Raw genomic sequence first — 22,360 nt, 5'->3', positions numbered from 1 at the left:
GATGTGGCCATGGTAGAAGAATGAGGGCCTCACAACAGAGCAGAATCAGCATGCAATCAAAGAAATACTCCCGACTCCAACCAGCAGGACCTTATAGCTGCCATGAGCTGCCTCTGCAGTTTCCATTACAATAGCCTGACCACACTTAGCCAATGTACCCCAGTGGGAAGCCAACAGTACATCAGCTTAGCTCATAGGTCTCTGGACCCTGGAAGCCTCAGTCAGGCCCCATAAAGAGATCTGTGTGAGGAGGATAGATATGCCCCGCCCTACCATGCTAAGTGCCTTGACCCAGGAAGGGAAACTGCTTATCTTTCACCAAACCACTGCTCTGTCCTTCTAGACCAGTGGTTCTCAACCTGTGGGTCACAACACCTTTGGAGTTGAACAGGGGTCAACTAAGACTATTAGAAAACACAAGTATTTACATTACAATTCATAACAGCAAAATCACAGTTATAAAGTAGCAACAAAATAACTTTATGGTTGGGGTCAGCACAACATGAGGAAATGTATTAAAGGGTCACAGTGTTAGGAAGGTTGAGAACCACTGCTTTAGACACAAAAGCAGCCATCTTTACTCAGTTCCCCTGTAGTCGGGTACAACCGCATGGCTGTGTTCTAGCTAGAGCAGCAGGAAAAAGCATGAGTAACGTATCTCACTTTATAAGCCTGGCCCTTGGAAGTCTTACCTATATGAATCTCCAACGTAGTTAAATACAATATCTAGGGGGGAGGGGAGGAGGACAAGAGGTGGCTACAAAAAGTGACACCACAGGATGGAAGGGGTCTGAAGGCTTACAAGACGCCTGGGAGGAGAATCTGAATGCCAACAGCCTCACAGGCTCTATGCAGAAGCAAGAGGCTGTTTAGCATACTAGGGCTGTTTGGTATAGCACGGAACTCATCCTCACAATGGGAATTAACTCTTAAATGACAAAAATACACAGAGAGTTAACCATTTAATTAGTGAAGGTGCCAGAGCAGTAATGCTGGGTCTACCATCCTGACCCACTGTCTTACTGTGTTTCCTCAGAGATAACCTGGAATAGCACATCCCAGACATCCTATACACTGGAACATGGGACAGATAAGGATAAGAAAGACTATGTTTATTTTTCTAGTAAGTTTTCAGTGTGTGTGAGACTGGGGAAGCAACTCTAAGAAATGCAGTGATGAGTGAAAGATAAAGAGACTCTGGTTCTAAAGCTAAGTCAGTAGGAACAAAGCAGTCATCTCAGATATATCAAGAGCTATACACTCTACACAAGCATACATGTGATTCTTCTCTATTACCCAAGGAGCATCACTGCTAAAACTAGTTCATTCTATGTGTGTATTCTTAAGAAAAAAATTGTTTCCTTCTGATTATACAATGTTAAAAAAATGTTTCTCAGTAGCTACACAGGTAGAATCATGTCATTTCATTCTTGAGTTTGGAAACCATAATTAGGCAATTCAATTGCTGATTGGCTCCCGCAGAAAATGGCAGCATCGTAAAATACCCTTGAACCTTCACTTACATCAAAAGATAACGTTCTCCACATTAGCTAGGAAAGGAGTCGGGCTCCAATCCCGGTACTCTGGATCTAGATATTGAGGACAACACTAACAAATAGCTAACACAAGTATCAACACAGCAAAATGACACTCAGCTATTATTACTAAGGCTTCAGGTTCTTTCCTAAATTATTAAATATGGCAAACGATCCTACCTTTATACTTAGGGGTTGGTTTGGGATTTTTGTTTGTTTTTGGGTTTTGTAAGCTAAGAAATAACTGGTACCCTGCTTTTGTTGGCCTACTTTGCAAGCCACTAATTTTGAACTTTTGGGCCATCATACTGCATGTATTACCTAATGCTCTTGTTTGAATGTGTCCCCCACAAATTTTCCACGTTGAACTCTCTCTTCCAAGGTTAAGACTCGGAGGGATGATGAGAGGTAATCCCAGTCTTGAGTGTGGAACCTCCTTGATGTGATTGGTGTTCTTATAAAAGAAGACAAAGAACATCTTGCCTTCCCAATACTGAGGCCATCCATTTATAAACCAGGAAAGTCTCCAGACATGAGAATTGTGTGTGTGCTCTCTCCTCCAGCCAACCAAGATGCCCAAAGAAAAGAAGGTCAAGGGAAAGAAGGTGGCCCCGCCTTCCCCCCGCCCCCATCAAGAAACAGGAGGCCAAAAAGGTGGTCATCCTTTGCTTGGGAAAGGCTCAAGAACTTTGGCATTGGGCAGGACATGCAGCCCAAAAGAGATCTGACAGGCTTCGTCAAATGGCCCCACTACATCAGGCTGCAGCGGCAAAGAGCCATCCGCTATAAGTGGCTCAAAGTACCCCCTGCCATTAACCAGTTCACCCAGGCCCTGAACAGGCAAACAGCTTGCCCTCAAGTACAGGCCAGAGACAAAGCAAGAGAAGCAGCAAAGGCTACTGGCTCAGCTGAGAAGAAAGCCGCTGACAAAAGAGACATCCCTACTAAGAGACCACTTGTCCTCCGGGCAGGAGTCAACACAGTCACCACCTTGGTGGAGAACAAGAAGGCTCAGCTGGTGGTGATTGCCCATGATGAGACCCCACTGAGCTGGTGGTTTTCCTACCTGTCCTTTGTCGAAAGATGGGGGTGCCCTACTGCATCATCAAGGGAAAGGCCAGGCTGGGGCGCCTGGTCCACAGGAAGACATGCACCACTGTTGCCTTCACACAGGTTAACTCGGAAGACAAGGGTGCTCTGGCTAAGCTGGTGGAAGCGATTAGGACCAATTATAGTGACAGATATGACTAGATCCGCCGCCACTGGGGAGGCAACGTCCTGGGTCCTAAGTCTGTGGCTCGCGTTGCCAAGCTGGAAAATGCAAAGACTAAAGAACTCGCCACTACACTGGGTTAAATGTACCCTAAGTTTTCTGTACATAAATATAATTTCAAAATTATCCTCCAAAAAAAAAAAAAAAAAAAAGGAAGGAATTGTGAGGGGGGATGTGGGTGGGACAGAGGATGGTGATTGTTTCTGATATATCAAGTCTATAGTGTGCTATTACGGAATAATGGAATGGACTTGAGAAGGATCATTTCTTACTAGTAGTTCTCACGTTGAAATTTATATTTTCTGCAGGGCTTAGGGAAGCCACTCACGCGCGGCTCTTGGGGCGCGGGAGGCTGGAAGGGGCCGTCGAGGGCCGCACCAGTCGGGCGCGCGGCTCAGCCCTCCGCCGTCCAGGAGCAGGCTTCCCAGTCACCGGAAGCTTGTCGCCCGACTACCCCCAGACGAGGAGCCAAGGCAAGCTGCAATCCCAGACAGCCTCACCGACCGTCCAGCTCACTTTTTCCGGAACTCACCGATACCGACCGCCGCGTCGCTATGGTTACGGGAAAGCTGCTCCATCCTCGCGAGAACCTGGCGTTGCCTCACTTCCGGCCCCTTAGGCCCAAGTTGGTTCCCAAAAGCCCTCGCTTCCGGAGTACCACACTTCCGGGCGCGACTTCTCTTCCGCCAGCTGGAGTGAGTTCCTGGCTGAGCCCGGATGCTGCGGGTGCTGCGTGGCCTGCGGGGCGTGGCGGTGAGTCCGGGGTCGGCGACCTCGCTATTCTCCAGACACCTGCGCCCCCAAGAGCCTGTCCTAACGTCCCTCCTACCGTTTCCCTCTTCCCAGCCGCCTCCTCCGCCCCTCCTTCTCTGCCGTTCCCTATTCTTTACCCCTTCTCTCCCTCCCCACCGTCGGTTCCCGGGACCCAGGTGCACGCATCTTGGTCTGCGTGGACGAGCACCTCCAGTCAAGCCTGTCACCCGTGCCTTCCCAGCACAGCGACTGCAGATGAGGGAGTCCCCGAGTTGAGTGTCCCAGCGATGGCTACTCTCTGGAGGTGCGCCTTGTTGATGATCCTGGCGTGCCAGGTGGTGACCCTGGTAAAATGTTTGGAAGACGACGACGTCCCGGAGGAGTGGCTCCTTCTGCACGTGGTCCAGGGCCAAATAGGAGCCGGGAATTACAGCTACTTGCGGTTGAACCACGAGGGTAAAATTATTCTCAGGATGCAGAGCCTGAGGGGGGATGCGGACCTGTACGTGTCCGACAGCACTCCGCACCCAAGCTTCGATGAGTATGAACTGCAGTCTGTCACTTGTGGCCAGGACGTGGTCTTTATACCGGCACACTTCCAGCGACCGGTCGGGATAGGAATTTATGGACACCCATCTCACCATGAGAGCGACTTTGAGATGAGGGTATACTATGACAGAACTGTGGATCAGTACCCATTCGGAGAGGCTGCCTATGCCGCTGACCCAACAGGAGCCAGTCAGAAGCAAGCTTACGCTCCAGAGGAGGCAGCCCAAGAAGAGGAGTCAGTCCTCTGGACGATATTGATTAGCATTTTGAAATTGGTGCTTGAAATTCTCTTCTGACCCCTTGAATAAGTGCTGGGGCACAAACCCTTATTTGCATGGAGCGATTACAGTTTGCTGCGAACCTTTGATATTTGACCTGGTAAAATTCTGGTTACTTTTTTCTGGACTAGGATGGAAAAATAAAGCCATACAGTTTTGTTACCTCAGTTTACTCCCCAAGCAGGAAAAGCAGCAAGCACAATATTTTAGAGATTAAAATTCCTATAAAAAGGAGTCTGCTCAATAAAATGTTTAAATACATTTTGGTTAGTCAGGTGAGTAAAAAGATTACAGTAACAGGCTGTATAAATCAGAGTAAACTTTGCTGCTAGTGCAGAAGTTAAAAGGCTGAAGACTGTAGAATTTATAGACGTTCTAAATGAAGTACAACACTTCAAGTTTTAAAGAGGTACTAAAGCCAGGTCGGAAATGCAGTGACAGCTTCGCTGTTCCCAGAGCCTCTGTGCACAGTAGGGATATGGTACCTGATACCTAAGCAAGCTTTGCTGGCAGCAGGTATTTACAAACTGTTTGTTGCTGTGCCGGTGATGACGATTCCAAATCCAGTTGTACCAGATCGTGGGCCATTTGCCCTTTCCCCCACTTAGCCAGCTTGGAGCTCTCTGATTATTAGGTTACTATGATGCTACCTAATCAGGTCAAGACAGAGTCATAACAAGTGGTAACTTTGTTATATTCAAGAAGAAATACTTCAAATTAAGTTGCTACCTCTTTCAGCTGATCTCTGGAAAAAGACAATACTACGAAATTAAAGTCTGGGGAAATGAGCCATTTCTCTGACTTTCTTTCAAGGGTAGAAGTTGCTAATAAAGAAATAAATCAACTTAATGTTTAAGGTCATAGTTAACTTCAAAAAAAGTTCTTTATTGGCATAAAAATGAAAGAGTTGTAAATAAATTGGCACCAAATATCCCAAACATGAGGGTCAAAGCCTATTTACCCCTCTTTGCTGTTTTTCCCCCTTCTGCCCACTTTCCTGGGTGTTGGGGGAGCTCGCTGACAACAGTCACAAATCCAGCGACCTAGGAGAAAAATTGTTAGTTAATATAGAGTGGAATTTTATTTTTATAGGACTGAGTACAAACCATCTAAACTCATTCCTGAGCTATCTGTAGTGATATCTCCCTGGGTTTTTAAGTGGGAGGGAGTACTGACTGGTTCCTTAAGCCAAGGAAGAACATGTAAACAACCCTAATCAGTGTAACCAATGCAATGTGACCTTTCAGTGCATGGCCAAAAGGCATAAACAATCATTTGTACCTTTAAAAAAAATTACTGTTATCTTTCCTAAAATTCAAATACCATTATGTTCTTGAAACCTCAACAACACAATTCCTACCGTAGAACCTGTTAAAGCTGGCTTTCTCTGGCTTTTTCCTCCCCTATTCTAACAGCTCTCTCTCCATGCACTTTAAAACTAGCACCTATCCCACATACTTGATCTGAATTATTACAAAAACTTAAGTGACTATTCAAGTTGGGTATTTCTAAAGGAATTCCAGGAACCTCTTTATAGAGCACTATATAGTGTTAACTATGCAACTAAGGTCTTCAGATTGCACAATTACCTGTACAATGTTTTAATAGAATTACTGTGATTTACTATTTGAATCTGTGTCCATCCTAAAGTTATCTGGAATTGTCATGCTGCCTCACTTTATAAAAATGTCTTAGCATATGTAAAGACATAGCAGTCACTTTGTTAATAGATAACCTTTAAAAATAAAATCAAACCATCGAGACAGACTGGTGCTGTTACTTCAGTAATTGTAGTAGAAAACACCAGCTCATTCTATACCTCAAATGATACTTCCCCCCCAAAACCCTAACCTAGGCATTCTGTCATCTCATTTGTCCTTTGGTCCCTTGCTTGCAAGGATGAAAATCAAGTATCTATGACATGGACAAACAGCTTGATCATAACTGGAACATGTTCATGCCATTTATGCAGCCTTAAAAACTGCTGGGAGATCTTCATCACACAAGATAATGTGGGTTTTGTTTTTTTCATCTTTACCTGATGGAATAGCACCAAGGCCCACACAAAAAGTATGATAACCTCTGTCACACACATCACAGAACATCATTTCTTCTTCATGGTGGGGCTGTCCACATATAATGCATGTCTTACATTCCATACACTGCCATGGGTAGGTCTTAATCATAGAAACAAGCTCCATGGTCATATCCAAGCAAGAAGGGTGGCCTAAATCAAAACCAACATGAATAGCATTTCACAAAAGAACTTTTAACGTAAGGCATATAAAAACTTAGTTCCCAAGAATGGCGGTCATGCTTAATATCACTATAGAAACATCAAAACACAATGTAGAGGATTCATGGGCTTTGTCTATTAATTAGTCACCATTTGTTGATTCTTCGATGGACACCTTGTTGACAACAATAAACCCTAGCTTTTGAGGTAACACGCAGGGTGAGGTTAAAATCTTAAGGAGACATCTTTACTTACCACTGTTATCACACTGGGAGCAGTGTATAAGTGATTCAGCCTTTCCTTTCTTGTTGGACTCCTTACCCTTCAGACAAATTCCACATAGAGCATTTGGAATGACCTTTGGCTGGAAGGGTAGAAGAGGGCTATAAATTCATGCCAGAAGGACTCACTATGGGTTCAAAAGGGATTCTGTTATTACCTTATCTTTACTTTTCATAATTTGCTAATGAAAATCTTTTTGTAAGATGAAACTGGATATAAGATGGATATAAACCTCTCCTACCAATGAAAGCCTAGACTGCACTCCATAAACAGCATCAACTTGTGTTGCCTGAATTTAGTGCATGTGCTCTCTATACTTAGCATCCTCCATATAAGACCAAAAAGGGAAAATGAAATAGGATGTCAAATGCCACTGATAACTGGGAAAGAAAATCCATGTACCAGTGACCACACATAAAAACTTAAGCCTAAATTTTAAACAACATATATATTCACTTTATTTCAAAACTGGTATTTTTTCAGAGATATAAAGCTGAACCTATAAAATCTTAAAAAATAAACTAAAAAGACAATATTTGAACATTTTAATTAAAAGATGTCTCATTCATACAGTCACGCATAAATATCTGTAGAAATCTAAGTTGTATGCATATTCTTGTTCCATGACTAAAGAATTAAAAGAACTATGCTAAAGGAGAGAAGCATTCACTGTGACATGTAATGGGACAAGGAGAATATAGTCAAGTAGGAAATACACAAAGCATATTTTGAGTATTATTTTTCAGATTAAAAACATACATAGAATTAGGGCTTTAAACATGGAATAAGACAAGGTATCAGAGGTTTCCTACACCTAAACTATCAGGGCAAGGAAGGGATATCTGAGCATCATTAATCTTGACCTTCACAAACGGTGCTCACTTGTACTACAGGTACAAGTGTGTGAATAAATGGTTTTAAAAGTGGGGGAGGGGAACAGAGATGACTACAGGGTAACAGTCTAACACTCAGACACAGTGTATCTCTTTTCTAAATTACTACACCACAGAGATCTAAACTCACTTTAAATATCTGACTGCCACTTGTGTACCTTGTCAGACCTAAATACTTTTTTTTAATACTTTCTTTGCAAAAGATGACAGAGGCATTCAAAAACAATTTTTGGCTTATTTATTTTTTAAAAAGTCAACCTTATACATAAATATGATAAAAAACAATAACTAAACAATCACAAATGTCTCTACAAAATAATAAATATGGAGTTAAACAAACATAGAAAACGTCCCATTGACTACTCTGCATCTCCTTTCTATTTTATACCCTGCTCTCCCAGCACCTGATAGCAGTTAGTTACTCTGCTATTCCTGCTGCATCCTAAGCACATGCTTTAACTGTGTCCTGGACATCAGTAAAAAAAATAGCTAGGAAATTCACTTATCAGATTGAGTCTTAACTGCTATAATATGCAGCAGAACTTTCAATAACCTGTACTAAATGTGAAAGATAAACTTAGAGTTTAGGTTAGATACTAGCAGAGTAAGTCCTCTAATATCCTTTACTAAAGTCAGGGAAGAAGCCACACAATATTAAATTCTGAAAAGAGAATTCCTCATAGGAGACTCTTTACAAAGCAACTCAAAAGGAATAAAACACAAATTAATTCACATTCTAGAGCAATTCAAGTTCTATAATCACTAAAGTACACATAATGCCTATAATAAAAGGAGACACTAAGAAACCTCAGGGTTTACCTTTAAAATTACACATAATGTTCTCATAAACCAATTTGTTTCTTACCCAATAATCTTCATCTTGTTGAAAAGAAAAATATAGGAGGATGGGAGAGGGGAAGAGGGATGAGGAAGAAAGAAAGGTGATAGATGGGAGCACAGCAGTGGAAGAGGGAGAGACCACTGTAGCACTTTCCAGAGATGCTACAGTTCAACACACAAAAGCACACTGTTCCTGCAGTCCAGGCTCTAACAGGTCACAGCCTGCATCCAGGGCCTCACAGACAAAGTGAAGACCAGCACTGAGGGAGGGAGAGGACAGCCCTGTGCCTCACTAAGACTCTGATCACCTTCGCACACTGCCACAGCCTTTTAGTTTTCTTCAGCCAACAGCCCTCAGCATCTCAAATAAAAGGTTCGTGTATACTTACTTTTCTTGTTGAAAAAACAGCAAAATAAGTTGAAACTTTCATGGTAGCACTAACATAGTATAGATTTTAATTATGTATGTAGGCCTGAGCCTAACAGTTACACTTTAATTTCAGGTTAATGTAACCTAAGCAATACCGTCCTACAAGTTGAGGGCAAGCACCAGTCATCCTATTACATCACATACATTATGTCTAACTCCCATATTCTAAAGTGTGTGTCAGCTTGAAGTAACCTAATATTTAGGCACATCTTGGCTCATTAATACTTTCCATACAGAGGTTAACTTTCAATAATTGTGTTCACATTAATATATACTATCTATATATTGGCTGTTCCTATCTTTGAAATACCTGCAACATTTTTAGTTACTAAAAATGTTTACAGCTTATAAAATGTTTATTTTGCATATGAGGCTTCCTTGAGTACTATTAACTAAGATTAATCTATATGATTTACTCACTAGATCAGTGATAATATGGATGGTTCTTCAGTTCTAGCCTGTATTTTATGTCTGTTTCAATATTCTCTTTATAATGCATGATGAAACAGACTCCTTGTTTAAACGCTTCCTCAGCCCAACAGCTGTCACTCCCACTGGCACCTCTAAGACAGTGACATATACTGGCTTCTGCAGGCTGCCTCTGAAATGTAATCTTTGGAGTTTTTTTGGTTTCATTTATTAAGCAGTGACTGAAATCTTTAGTTTAAAAAGCATAGATAAGCTATACATGTTAAAACAAAAATACAAAATCACACAGCAGCCTACTGAAGCTGTCCTCAGAAAGAGTCCCTACTGAGTGAGTTATCAATCGTGTGGCTGTGCCACAAAAGCATGTTCTAAGTGGACAGAACATAGGCACTGTCAGAACGTGTTCCAGTGGGGCTGACTGACAGTGACTCACAGTTCACTTCTCTTGTCTTTCTCTGCCATGTGCCATTGTCGCAATACTAACACACAGGTGTTTAACAACTCACTCAGCAAGACTCTTACTTACACCTTTCCTTTAGTACACCTCCATTTAGTGACTGGATGCATATTCTAATACAGCCAAGACCAGGAGTATATGCTGTACCGTCACCGTCCACATCACGAAGCTGAACACTGTCCATTCCTTCTATGTTCCTCCTACATCCCCTTGCACCACTACAGCTGCTCAACCCTCATCCAACTTCTCAAGGGGAGAGGCAGACAGAAAACAAATGTTCAAAAGAATAAATCTGTGGCCTTACTCTAAGAATAATCAGATCCACAAACTAGGTTAGTCCTTGTAACAGAATGGTGTACAGCTATCTGCCAAAGGTTATACAAAATCAATGATGTAAGTAACACTTCTTCCTATTTTCTATTCATAACTTGGCAGAATTTGGCAATAGGATCCAACAATCCTTAGAATAAGCCTGAAGATTCTCAATGAAAGGCACTACAAAAATACCACCTCATGTGGTTTTAAATCCATCCCTACTTCACAGCTTACCAAGTTAAGCTTCATCAACTGTTCATATATTCAAAATGCTAGACAATTATGCCCTGCACTCAAAAAAAAAAAAAAAAAAAAAAAGTTCTGCCTTGAAAGAATGTTTTAAAAACTCCTGTTTGTCTGGTTATTACTTAAAGGGACAAAGACCCATAAATTGTTTATATACAGGAAATAGAAGCTATACCATGACCAAAAGTGACAAGAAAGCCACCAGAGAAAGAAAGCAGTGGACAGGTGCACAGGACAGGATGACAGAGCGCAGCAAGCTCAGCTCCTCAGGCTCAGAGTTAACGGTATGAGGGAGAGGCTGGCCAGGAAAGAGGCCGAGTCAGGGGCTTTTTTCTTCTACCTTGTACCCAGGAACTGATTTGGACAGTACAGAACGTTTGGAGCCGTCTTTTCTTGGAGTGGCCATTTTGTCTTTTGACTTCTGTCTTCCCTGGAAGGTGTCCTCCTGGCTGTCAGGGGGGCTGTCTCCTTCAGACACATTGCCTGAGGAGCTGTCCTGTAGTAAACAAGTAAAAACAAAGGTTCCTTGGAATCAGGACCAAGTTGAGTCTCAATTTTTTAAAATGACAGAAAACACTTTTTTAAGTTAAAAGTTTTTTCCAGTGAAAAATATAAAGATGATTTTTAAAAATTCATTTCTAAATAGAGTAAGAAAAGCCATATTAAAAATTATTTACCCTTCTAATAACTATTTCTATTAGTGAGTATCCTAGTCAGCTAATACAGTTTCTGATATAAGTCATCAAAAATGAAATTACCAGCTCAACTATTATTATATTACACGGCTTTAATATTTTTCATACCACGTGGATGCATAGTTTTATATTTATAGAAGTACTTATTTTTCCTGAGTGATAGAAGTTATTATGAAAGTCCTTCAAGCACTTGGGAGGCAGAGGCAGGAGGATTTCTGAGTTCGAGGCCAGCCTGGTCTACAGAGTGAGTGCCAGGACAGCCAGGGCTACACAGAGAAACCCTGTCTCGAAAAACCAAAAAAAAAAAAAAAGAAAGTCCTTCAAATACATAACCATGCTCAAACTGTAAAAGATCCAAAGCCATATCCCTAGCTACCAACCACAGTATGACAATTATATTTGTTCAAGGAACAAGACCTCAGTATCTGACCATTTAATTCATTTTATAATTCAATGCTTGGTAACAACTTTATATTCACATAAATATGAAAAGTGAATGAAAAAACTTAAGCTGTCCATAGCCACCTGGTAAGCATCCTCCTATGACTGGGCACATCACATGTCTCCTTCCTGGTTCTCTGTGTGTTTATATTCTGCAGAGAGGCCCAAACTCTCATACATACCCTGTATCCTCCTAATGTGGTTTCACTCTGGCAGTGTAATTCACAAAACTGGTTATACTGCTGTGTACACATGTGATCACACTGTGTATGCACCAATAAACACATGATCAGTATGTGCACACAATCACACATACTGTATGTACATTGCATATGTGTGCAAATGTGCTGTTGTGTTGGTAAAGTACTACATGCATTTTCTCATACCCTTTTTTTTTTTTTTTTTTTTTTTTTTGGTTTTTCGAGACAGAGTTTCTCTGTGTAGTCCTGGCTGTCCTAGAACTCACTCTGTAGACCAGGCTGGCCTCAAACTCAGAAATCTGCCTGCCTCTGCCTCCCAAGTGCTGGGATTAAAGGCGTGCGCCACCACCGCCCGGCTTCTCATACTCTTTAAACAACATTTGTTTTGTGTAAATGTATCACCCCTGTAGATAAAGATTTATTTCTAAATTCTGAAACACTAAAATTAACGTTTTTTTATATTTAAATTTTGCTAACATCTAATTAAGTCCTTAGAATTAACTCTGTTAATAATCTGCCATGGCCAAAATCTGTGAAAAAATTCTGAGTATGCTGTCAAAATTATTTCCTCAAATAATCGATCAATTTGTATTTCACAGAACAGTGTGATACAGTTGAGTTCATCATTGTTAACTTCCACAGCTAGCTCCTCTCTGGTAACTGACAAGAGGCATCACCACGGAGGGCATAGACAGAACACATTTCATGGAACACATAAAATTAAGTATGTGTTAGAAGTTGTTGTAGACAAGGGAATAAAATGCCACTCAATGAAAACAAGCCATTGGGTTGGCTACAATGCAACACATAAAGGGTTGTGGCCTAATGTGTATTTCTAAAGAAAGTTGCAGCCCTGAGAGCAAACGTCTTGCTTTTTAGCAGCTAAATTTTGGGGATGAGTACTCTCTTTTGGCAGCACACACAGTAATTTTTTTTTTTTTTGTATGAAAAACGCACCCAGCAAACTAAATATACAGCACATTAGTGAACTAACATTTTCTTGCAGGAAGCCCCAGATTAAGTAAAAGAAGCACAAGGTAATGTGTACTGCCCCAGCCCAAGAAAAATTACATTTCTGTGCGGCAAAGATCAATCTATTTTGTTCAGTGTTTTAATCTGCATAGAAAGCAAGTTGGACAGAAGAATATTAATGTTGAATACAATTGCCTATCTTGCTCAAAAGTTTTTCAATATAAAACTTACCCCAAAAAAGCAATGCAAAACCTATTTATATCAATATACACTAAATATTCTTGTGAAAATTTTCTAGAAATATATGCAACTGTCCCATTCAAACAGTCTGGTAATAGAGTTCAATTTAACATTCCAGGAAAGCAGTCAGCAAATAACCCCAGGATCCTCCCATGAAGGTGCACGGTCCTACCGAAGTGCCTTTGTTCTTCCGCTTCTCATCCCCTCCACCATCTTCGCCATCATCTGAGTCTCCATCACTATCTAGTGCCGGGAGCTCTGGGTCCAGGGGTGGCTCATACAGGGCTGTGTTTAATGGCAAGTACCGAAGCTCATCTGGTGAGTACCTAAGTTCAGAAAGGTTGTTTTCATTCTTCCTTAATTACTAGATATGTAAAAACTACTACCTTTAAGCTATGAAATTTGCTTTATGCCTCTCACATATACTTCACACAAATGGTAGGGAGAATTTCATTTTGGTCATCAGGTGAGGATAAGTAATAAATTTTAGCAATCAGGACATTTTTCCCTAACTGACCGTGCAGATTATCCATTTGCTTCTATCTAAACATAATGGCAGTCTTTCCCTTTACCCTCAAAACAAAAAAAGAATGATGACTAATGTGTCAGCAGAGAGGAGTGGAACCCAGGCAGCCCAGAACATGCTCCTGCTCAGCCACACACCCAAGCTGTGACGACTTGTGCACTGCATCCTTCCACGCATAGACAGGCTCTGCAGAGAGCCAACACCATAGACTGACAAGATGACCTAACAAAGTCATGAAGTGCATGGTGTGTAACAATTAGACAATAATTAGGAAACAGTTTTTTAACAGAGATTACTTTAAGACATTGTAAAGCATGTATGGCAACACTTAAGTCTTCCCCTAGTTTGGACGCTACATGTAGCCCTCCTGGTCTCAAGGGGCTATTGTTCAGAAGCTACCTCAGTACATAATCACCATATCAGAACATAGGAATTGATAGAACACCACCAGATTTTTAGAAATTTCTAGATTGAAAAAAATTTTTAAACTTAAAATTTTACATACTTTAAATTAGAATATCAAACAGCAAGTGCTTTGCCTAGCTCTGTTGTAAATCATGTTTTCTGCACAACACCTACTCTGAGAACAGGTCTCCAGAATGAGGTCTACTGCTGAAAGAAAGCTGAGATTTTAAAACAAGAGGGGCCCATTTGTCCTGGTCTGAAAGGTTTTGGTTATATTTAAGAAGGAAACAAGAAGTAAGTACACTTACAGGGGTGTGGCCATGTGTGCCCCGGTACTTATCAGTCCCTTCTTTTATCTCACCTCTCACTGCTGTCATGTCACTCTCCATTCTGCATGTTGTGAGTACCACTCAAGTGAAGACTCTGGAGAGGATCGGAAGCTGAACCTACCTGAGATTCTCATCTCACAAAAACTTCCCAGGGATTCCAAACTACTGGGCCACATGCCATACTGAAAGCACGGAAGCCCTATGCAGACAGGGCAGGCAGAGGCAGCACTCCAGACCTCACCCCAGGCCTTCAATTCTAATAGAATCGTGTTCTTTACACAGAACCCAAGAGGAAAACTGCAGACACAAATCCGACACATCTTTGGTGTCACTGGTGAACATAAACTTCTAGGAGGCCCCAAAAGCAATGTTAACTAAAGTACTGAATACCTCTTATAATACTCCTGGAACTGTCCGGGGATGAGAGCCACTGGATAGGAACTGACCTTCGTTCGGTCTGTTGGCAACACTTTGTACTTTCCTTGAGGCACTTGGATGACCTGTGTTAAGATCAAGAAATGTGAAAACTGATTTCAACCTGGGAATCAAGGCTTCAAGGAAGAATTTCCATGTGTACAATACATCCATGTCCCCACCCTTAGAAAAGCTAGCATTTAAATGACACAGCAGCAACAACTTAGGGGACAGTTGGTACCTCCCAGCTGAGCGCTTTACTTCTGTGCCTATTGTTCACCATATACACAGGCTCTGAGGAAAGGCAGTGTAAGTCTCTGGCTCATCATGTTGTTTTGTGAAGTACATAAACTTCTTTGTAGCTCACCTGGCTCCTTCTATGAAATGTAGGGGACATTTGTGTAACCTCATGGAGCTCCCATCAAAACCAAACAGACAAGCTCAGTGTGTTGCTCTCACACACACTCTGGGGACACAGGAGTTAGATACATAGCTACTATTTGTCTTGCTAGGTAAACTAACTCATAAAGCAGAGAGGTTTCAGAAAGAAGGAAAGGAAGAAGGGTGGGTGAGTAGGAGGGCAGACAAATGGCATTCAATACATCATTAAAAATGGTACCGTAACTTCTGTGAGAAAATAAACACAGCTGGCACAATAATAATAATAATAATGACCATTTTACAGTAACAAAAAAGACCCAGATACTCCTGAACTATGTTACCCTACATGTGTCTGTAAGTCAAAATACGCTCTTCTTTCTTCCATGCGTTCTCGGTTTAAGTTGCTGTTAAACTCAGCTGCCTTCTTGGCAGCTTTCTTAATGTACTCAGGCACTTTGCTGGCTTCGACTTTCTGAGTACTCTGTTGTTGCATTTGCTGAAAGAAAAATATTCTAGTTAGAAGTCATATTTAGTTTTATAAAAAGTTTCCCCACCCCCTAAGACAGACATCAGTCACCTCAAATCACTTACAGAATACTCTTTATAATGATCTGTAATTCTCTGCCGCTCCTTTTCTTGGAGAATAACAGAATATTCAGCGTGTTTAGCTGGATATTCTTTTATCATTAAGTCAATCACTTCATCACTGCGCAATGCTGTTAAACCTATTTTGGACCGCCCCAAAAGAAAGCAAAGAAAATATTTTAAGGCCAAGTGAACACAGGTGCTTTTTCAAAACTAGCTTCTCTTTACTATCTTACAGTAATTAAAACAAAATTAATATTGTAAAATATAAAAGTTACTCTTCCTAGTAAAGTAAATTAAAACTAAAGGTTATCTTGTAAAAAAAAAAAAAAAATCAACTCTTGAGCCAAATGATTTTCTATTTTATGTAAATTGTAAGAATATACTTAGAAATAATTATGAATGTATATACTAGCCACTAATAATTAATACAATATAAAAATTATATATAAATTATTTATATTAAAATTGTTTATATAAAATTATTTATATAAAAATTATTTCTCAATATATATTTCTTAGTTTCCAAATCTATGTATCAGAAATACTATCAATTCAAATCTCAAAACATTCGCCAGTCTACACACGCCATGTAACTTCACAAACATCAGTGTCAGATTTTCCTATTGCTATGATGAGTTTACACTGGGAAGTGCCTGTTAACATTGACACACTCACCAAAAATAAATTATCAATAAAGCATATGCTATAAGGAACTAAAAGTTTGACAAGATTGCCAAAGATAAAAATCTATGGGTTCAATCCCCAGTACTACAGATGATAAAGATCTATACTTAGATACAGATTCTATTCCCAAAACACAAACATCTTGACAACACTGTTAAAGTTATCACTAGAAAATTATATTGTAGTAAAAAAAAACTTAGCATGCATTTTATATTTTAACAATTAAAAATGAAGTAAACAACTTATTATTTAAATAATTTATTAATTTTTAAAAATATTTTAGAAGATGTATCATTTATCTAATTACCACCTACAAATGTTCAGCTTAAAAAACACAATAGGTGCTGATTACCTAGCGTGCACTGTGTTTCCGTGATGACGTTTAATTCTCTCAGGTATAGTTTTTCCTTGTGAGATAAATCTCGTCGCTCTAAATCTCCAAAAGCAGAGCAACACGACTATTAAAAACTGAAACTATACATCTTAGAACTTTTAAAAACTTAAAAATAACTATCTTAAGCACATTTGTTTTTGAATATTCTAAGTGTTATTAGGTAACTACACACACAAAAAAAAATCTTACAAATTCAAAAAATAAACATTAAAAAACTAAAATCTAGAACAACCCAAAGTTAGGCATTTAACTACATTAGGGCAACTCATGAATGGCTCCCTATAATGCAAGCTCGGCTTAGACGCTAACTCTATTCCTGAGGTCACAGAGCAACAGTGTAAATTCAAAAACATCTGACTTTTCTTTTCAGACTTATCCTCAAGTAGTCATGTATGATGTTACACACCTATAATCTTAGTACTTATTCAGCCCCTAAAGAACTAGGTGACACATAGAAGCATGCTACCTCTATAGGAGGACACTCAGTGCTAATCGTAAATTAAACTTAGCAAGTGTACCCTGTCTCTGTTGTAAGTCCGATGTCATCCATTAATACACTGAGCCATAAGTAAGTACCTGGATATTTCCGCTTGAAGGAGGTCACACCCAGATATTCACTGACTTGCTCCTGAAGCATATAGTATTCTCCTGTTTCATCAGGCGGCCATTTGTATTCTATTAAGTTTTCTGCTGGGTAGTAACTGAAGCTAAGACAAAAACACACATTATGCCTTATATATGGCATTTATTAAATTTCAATCATATTTATATTTCAAATTATTTTCAAAACAATTTTAAGGACTGCAATTCTTTTTATTATGCTATGCTTATGGAGAAAAATTACAAAATGAGTAAAATAAATTAAAATAATAATCCAAAACATCACATAAAAAAATCCATAAATTTTTATACATGCAAATGTATACATGGCAATTTGTATACATACAAAGAACCTAAGGCTGGAAAGATGGCTCAGGAGTCAGGAGCACTTACTGCTCTTGGTGCTCGGTTCCCAGCACCACATCAGGCAGCTCACAACCATCTTTAACTCTAGCTCAGGATCTACTATGATCATCTGGCCTCTGCAGGTACCCAAACCCACATGTGCACACACATAAAGGACACGTGAGTTAAAATGAAAAACTCAAGACTCCTAACTACTAGGTCTGAGAAAACAAAGAAAGGCAGCAACTCTAAAGTCTTTTTAATTTAACTTTCACTACAATTATTTCATGCATACCAGATACAACTTAAGCAACTTCTGATCCTTATCTATCGCTCAGTAAGTCACAGACAACTAGAAAAGCAGAAATTCCAAGGACCGCTTTCTCAATGAACTGAACGATAAACTATAATTTTATTTCTTTATACTCTACAAACCCAGAAGCAAAGACCAGATGTACTCTTCAAGTTGTGCCTGTACTGCACAACTGCAGGGCTGAGTAGTGAAGACTGTAAGGAATGTTGTATTCTTCAAGTTGTGCCTGTACTGCACAACTGCAGGGCTGAGTAGTGAAGACTGTAAGGAATGTGTTGATCGAGATCACCTAAGTTCTAAATTAAGAAGCAGGAGTGTGACAGTGGTTTGCTGCATTTATTCATTTAAAAACTAGCTCATGAAACAGCCAAGCCTGGTGCTAGGAAAGAACAGAAACACAAAGCTACGGAAAGGAACCTCACCTCCCATTATAGCACATGCAAAAAAGTAGCTCAGAATGAAATAAAATTCTAAGTTAGCAACAAATTCTTAGACTTAACACCCAAAAGTTATAAAAAACAAACAATATGAAAAACTTTTTAAAAAGTGATACTATCAACTATGGGGGAGAAGAGCCATGGAGTGCTAGAAAATAGTTACAAACCTGATAAAGAAATTCAGAGTGCAGAATACATAAAGAAGTCTCATAACTCATCAGCAACAAATAAAAAAGAAATAGACAGCTGGGCATAGTAGTGCACACATTTAATCCTAGTACTGTGAGCCATCCTCATCTACATACCGAGTTCTAGGACAGCCAAAGGAACATAGTAAGACCCTGTCTCAAAAAAACAAAAACAGGGCAGGAATAGGGAAATGGACAGAGAAGTAAAAGACATTTCTCCAAAAATATAAATCAAATAGTCAAAAAGCACCATAAAAATAAAGTAATAAAAAATAAAAATAAAAAAAAATATTCGGTAAACACCACAAGCCATGGTATATAAGACAAAAATCACAGTGGATGATTATGTTATGTGTTTCTGTATGCCTATCATCAAAACAAGCAAACACCAAAAATAATGTTGCAAGGTGTATTACTGGTGGGAATTCAGAATGATACTACTACTATGGAAATGTATGGAAGGCCCTTCCAAAAGCTGAACACAGAATTGCCATATGATACAGCTTTCTCCTCGTAGTTATATACCAGGGTATTTAAGAACAGGGTTCTGAATGCCAGTGCTCACTTCAGCATTAATTACCCCACTCTGCAGGTGAATAAGCCAAATGTAGCAGTGCCACGGAGTATTGTTCAGACTTGAGCTCCAACACAGATGAACCTTGAAGATAATATGGTTGTGGGTAAGCCAGATAACACAGGGCAGGTAATGTATGGCTCACACTCAGGGTCAGGAAGTAGAATTGTGGTAGCCACAATTCTGGTAGCTGTTGGCAGGAAGGAGTAAGAGGTACTGGCGAGTTATGCAGTTTGAGTTACTGAAGTTTTACACAGGGCTGAGAGTGATGGTTGCATAACACTGTCCATGTAATTAATACCACTGATTCCAATTATATGTACTCTTTATATATAAAAAGTGTCGACAATGGTGAGTTTTACATACATACCTACTTTACCATAATTTTTAATAGTTCTCAGGAACAAGACCTATTTTGGTATTATGACTTTTTTTTTTAAGATTTGTTTGTTTGCTTTGTATATATGTACACAAACATCGGTGGAGGCCAAAATGGAACATGAGAGCCTCTGGAGTTTACAGATTATGAAATGTGGGTGATGGTAACCAGACTCCAGTTGAGCAAGCATTCCTAACTTCTGAGCCACCTCTCCAGCAGATGCATATAAGTTTTAATAACTGTTTCTGCTGCCTGGGATGGGCAGGGAAAGAAAAAGTAAGCAAGACAGTCTACCAAAGTTCCTACTGAACCTTAAAGTAGCAGTACCTGAGGTCTTGACTTGACGTCTCACAACTTCTTGAGCTGTCTCCTGAGCCCATCCGCCTCCGTTTAGATGGATGGGTCCCATCATTTGAGTTATCTTCATTATCATCCTGTACATTTGAGTGATTAAAAAAAATAGGAAATTTAAAAGTGAATTAAAAACAGAGTGGTGATTATGTATCATTCTAGTCTGCCTAAGTATCAATAAGAGAAATCATATTTCTAACTACTCTTCTTAGAAAACTTAATTCCTTAGAATAATTAAAAGGACGAATTTGTTATAAGAAATGGAATAAAACTAAAAACTGACCTTCAATCAAAACAAAATTAAATTAGTTTAAATGTACTCTGCTTTCACTTTCTTACCAACTAGGTTGTGTTCAAATGTCTTCTGCTTTTTAATAGCCACACCACTTTAAGATCAAAGTAAGTCTTCCTAGTTGAGCTGGGGGGGGGGGGGGGGGGGTATTAGCAAATTTTATAGTAGCCTTCCACTTTATGCGGCCTACAAGATCACATTCTAATTAGCTACTTTGGAGTCAAAGAAGGACTCCACACAGATTACAAAGTCTAACTGCATTCCTTTTCTCCTATGGTAGAAATCCAGCACATTGTGATAAGCTCATAGGAGATATATGTTGTTGAGCCATTCCATTAAAGAAATAAGTAATCAAATATTTTTAAATCAATTCATTTACATATTACTCAAGGCTTAAACTCATATTTTTTTTTTAAATCAAAGTAGTATAGCTCCTAACACTACTACTCTTACTATACGTTTCAATAAAGACCTGAGAAAGAGAATAAAAAGACAGCACAGGCCAGCATGCCACTGTGGAGTTGCCTGGAGTCTTACTGAGCACTGCCTGCCACCAGCTGTGTGGTAACGCTGCAAGCTTCTCCCTGTCTGAAAACCTAGGTGGCTGATGCAAGGATTCAGTGAAGTGATATAGGAGCACATTATGAGCAAGGGCTAGCACATAAGTGTCTCGTATATGTTAATGTAGTCGTGATTTTACATTTCATTATGTCTCTAGCACCTAGGAATTTACTAAAATTATTTTCCAAATTAAAAAAAAAAAAAAAACATGGAAACCATTCTTCTTTTCACTCATCAAAACTGAAGTAAACAGGCTTAATTTTTTTTTAAAAAGTTGAAAGATAATCTATTTTCTTAATATTTAATTTTTCCACAGTATTCATATGCCATACTTGACACGGTTCATTTCAAGCTCGGGAGCATTATAAGCACTATAATTTGTGAACATCTTAAGGATCTCTGTATGTCAACACTTTCTTTTAACTAAAAACAATGATCCACTCGAAAAGAAACAGTAACGGAAGTTGACACAGGGTTTACCAGGAATCCTAAGGGCTACATTCCAGGTAAGGGCCTCTCCTACGCACCGTCCTCAGGCGGGACAGGGAGCCAGCAGCCCCCGGGCGCTGCTCTGACTCGGGCCGGGCCACCGTGAGGTCCACAGAGCAGCAGCCAGAGGCCCCGCAGGGAGGGACGGGCACGTGGCGCGGACCACCTCGGCTGGCAGGGTCTGTGGGTGTGAACCCGCGATCCGCAAACTCGGGACCCCAAGCGCATGTCCCGCTCAGTGTCTCCGCGACTGAGATCCCCAAAGGCCGCAACTTTTCCGACTTTCCCAGGCTGAGGGCGCTTCGTCTCAACCACTCTTCCCGAGTCGTCCGGTCCCTACTGTTCCCGACAACTTCCCACCCCGCCGCGCGGGTCGCCCCGAGGTCCGCGCCCACCGTCCGCCGCACTTGTTGCTCCGGGACCCGCCGCTCGGTCTCTGCTCCGCTCCCAAGCCCCGCCCGCTGCCGCCGTTGGGCAGCGCGCTCCACTCACCTTCGGGGACTGCGCTCCGGGGGAGGCTGGGTCGCTGTCGAACCGCCTGGGGGACAGCGCCGCCCCAGGCCCGGCCGCTGCCATCAGCCCCAGCGCCCCGCGCCTCCGTCGTCTTCGCCGCCGTCGCCTAGTCCCAGCCGCCGCCGCCGCCGCCGCCGCCGCCGCCGCTGTCGCGCGGGCCGCCCGGCGCCCCGGCCCCGCCCCCTCCGCCCGCCCGCCCGGGGGCCGGCCCCTGCCGCCGCGCGCCCCGCGGCCCGCCAGCGCCACCGCCATGGCCGCCAGCGCGCCGCCGGCCGGGACCCGCACGCCGCTCACGTCAGCCGGCCGCAGCTGCGCGGCTCCGCCGGCCTCGGCCGGAGCCCGCCGCCTTGCCGCCTTCACCCGGCGCGCCGCGCCCGGCCTGAGCTCCGCTGGCCAGCCGCCGCCCCGGCCCCGGCCCCGGCCCCGGCCCCACCCGGGCTCCCGGCCGCCTGGCGAGCTCGCGGCCGCCCCTTCCCTGCGCCCCCAGCCCGGCCCTCCGCGTCAGCCGCGGCTCCGCGCCGCCCCCCCCCCCC

The 22,360-nt window shown here is 41.4% G+C and overlaps 3 protein-coding genes and 1 pseudogene across 20 annotated transcripts in view; 2 read left to right on the top strand and 2 right to left on the bottom strand.

Annotated features, from left to right (window-relative positions):
* The window catches only part of Wdr27 (WD repeat domain 27), a 111,230-nt gene extending 107,756 nt beyond the window's left edge, over nucleotides 1-3,474 (bottom strand). For 10 of the 15 annotated variants that reach the window (XR_013107941.1, XR_013107940.1, XM_076926558.1 and 7 more), the window contains exon 1: nucleotides 3,081-3,474. The gene's annotated coding sequence lies outside the window, so the exon portion shown is untranslated. Of the gene's footprint in view, nucleotides 1-1,856; nucleotides 1,990-3,080 lie in introns of all 15 variants that reach the window. The other 5 variants (XM_076926562.1, XM_076926554.1, XM_076926553.1 and 2 more) reach the window with 4 other exon arrangements.
* LOC143440007 (large ribosomal subunit protein eL8 pseudogene) lies at nucleotides 2,108-2,944 on the top strand (annotated as a pseudogene).
* C28H6orf120 (chromosome 28 C6orf120 homolog) lies at nucleotides 3,441-6,151 on the top strand. 3 transcript variants are annotated; one of them, XM_076926568.1, is made up of 2 exons: nucleotides 3,441-3,561; nucleotides 3,738-6,151. In XM_076926568.1, exons 1-2 carry the CDS (start codon nucleotides 3,526-3,528, stop codon nucleotides 4,404-4,406), a joined length of 705 nt encoding a protein of 234 aa, XP_076782683.1. In that variant the 5' UTR covers nucleotides 3,441-3,525; the 3' UTR covers nucleotides 4,407-6,151. The 3 variants fall into 3 exon arrangements, with proteins under 3 accessions (XP_076782683.1, XP_076782685.1, XP_076782684.1); XM_076926570.1 differs by having other exon boundaries at nucleotides 3,449-3,561; nucleotides 3,803-6,151; XM_076926569.1 differs by having other exon boundaries at nucleotides 3,472-3,561; nucleotides 3,655-6,151.
* On the bottom strand, nucleotides 5,253-22,002 carry Phf10 (PHD finger protein 10). 2 transcript variants are annotated; one of them, XM_076926566.1, is made up of 12 exons: nucleotides 21,807-22,002; nucleotides 19,949-20,055; nucleotides 17,362-17,492; nucleotides 16,744-16,827; nucleotides 15,711-15,844; nucleotides 15,466-15,615; nucleotides 14,715-14,824; nucleotides 13,237-13,390; nucleotides 10,857-11,012; nucleotides 6,880-6,988; nucleotides 6,427-6,615; nucleotides 5,253-5,431 (listed from the first exon to the last, which is right to left on the bottom strand). In XM_076926566.1, exons 1-12 carry the CDS (start codon nucleotides 21,888-21,890, stop codon nucleotides 5,346-5,348), a joined length of 1,494 nt encoding a protein of 497 aa, XP_076782681.1. In that variant the 5' UTR covers nucleotides 21,891-22,002; the 3' UTR covers nucleotides 5,253-5,345. The 2 variants fall into 2 exon arrangements, with proteins under 2 accessions (XP_076782681.1, XP_076782682.1); XM_076926567.1 differs by having other exon boundaries at nucleotides 16,744-16,821.
* Nucleotides 22,003-22,360: the final 358 nt, after the last annotated feature.

This window comes from Arvicanthis niloticus, chromosome 28 (genome assembly GCF_011762505.2).
Source record: "Arvicanthis niloticus isolate mArvNil1 chromosome 28, mArvNil1.pat.X, whole genome shotgun sequence".
Classification (NCBI taxonomy): domain Eukaryota; kingdom Metazoa; phylum Chordata; class Mammalia; order Rodentia; family Muridae; genus Arvicanthis; species Arvicanthis niloticus.
Note: the sequence above shows the minus strand (reverse complement) of the source record. Positions and strands in the feature narration are given on the sequence as shown.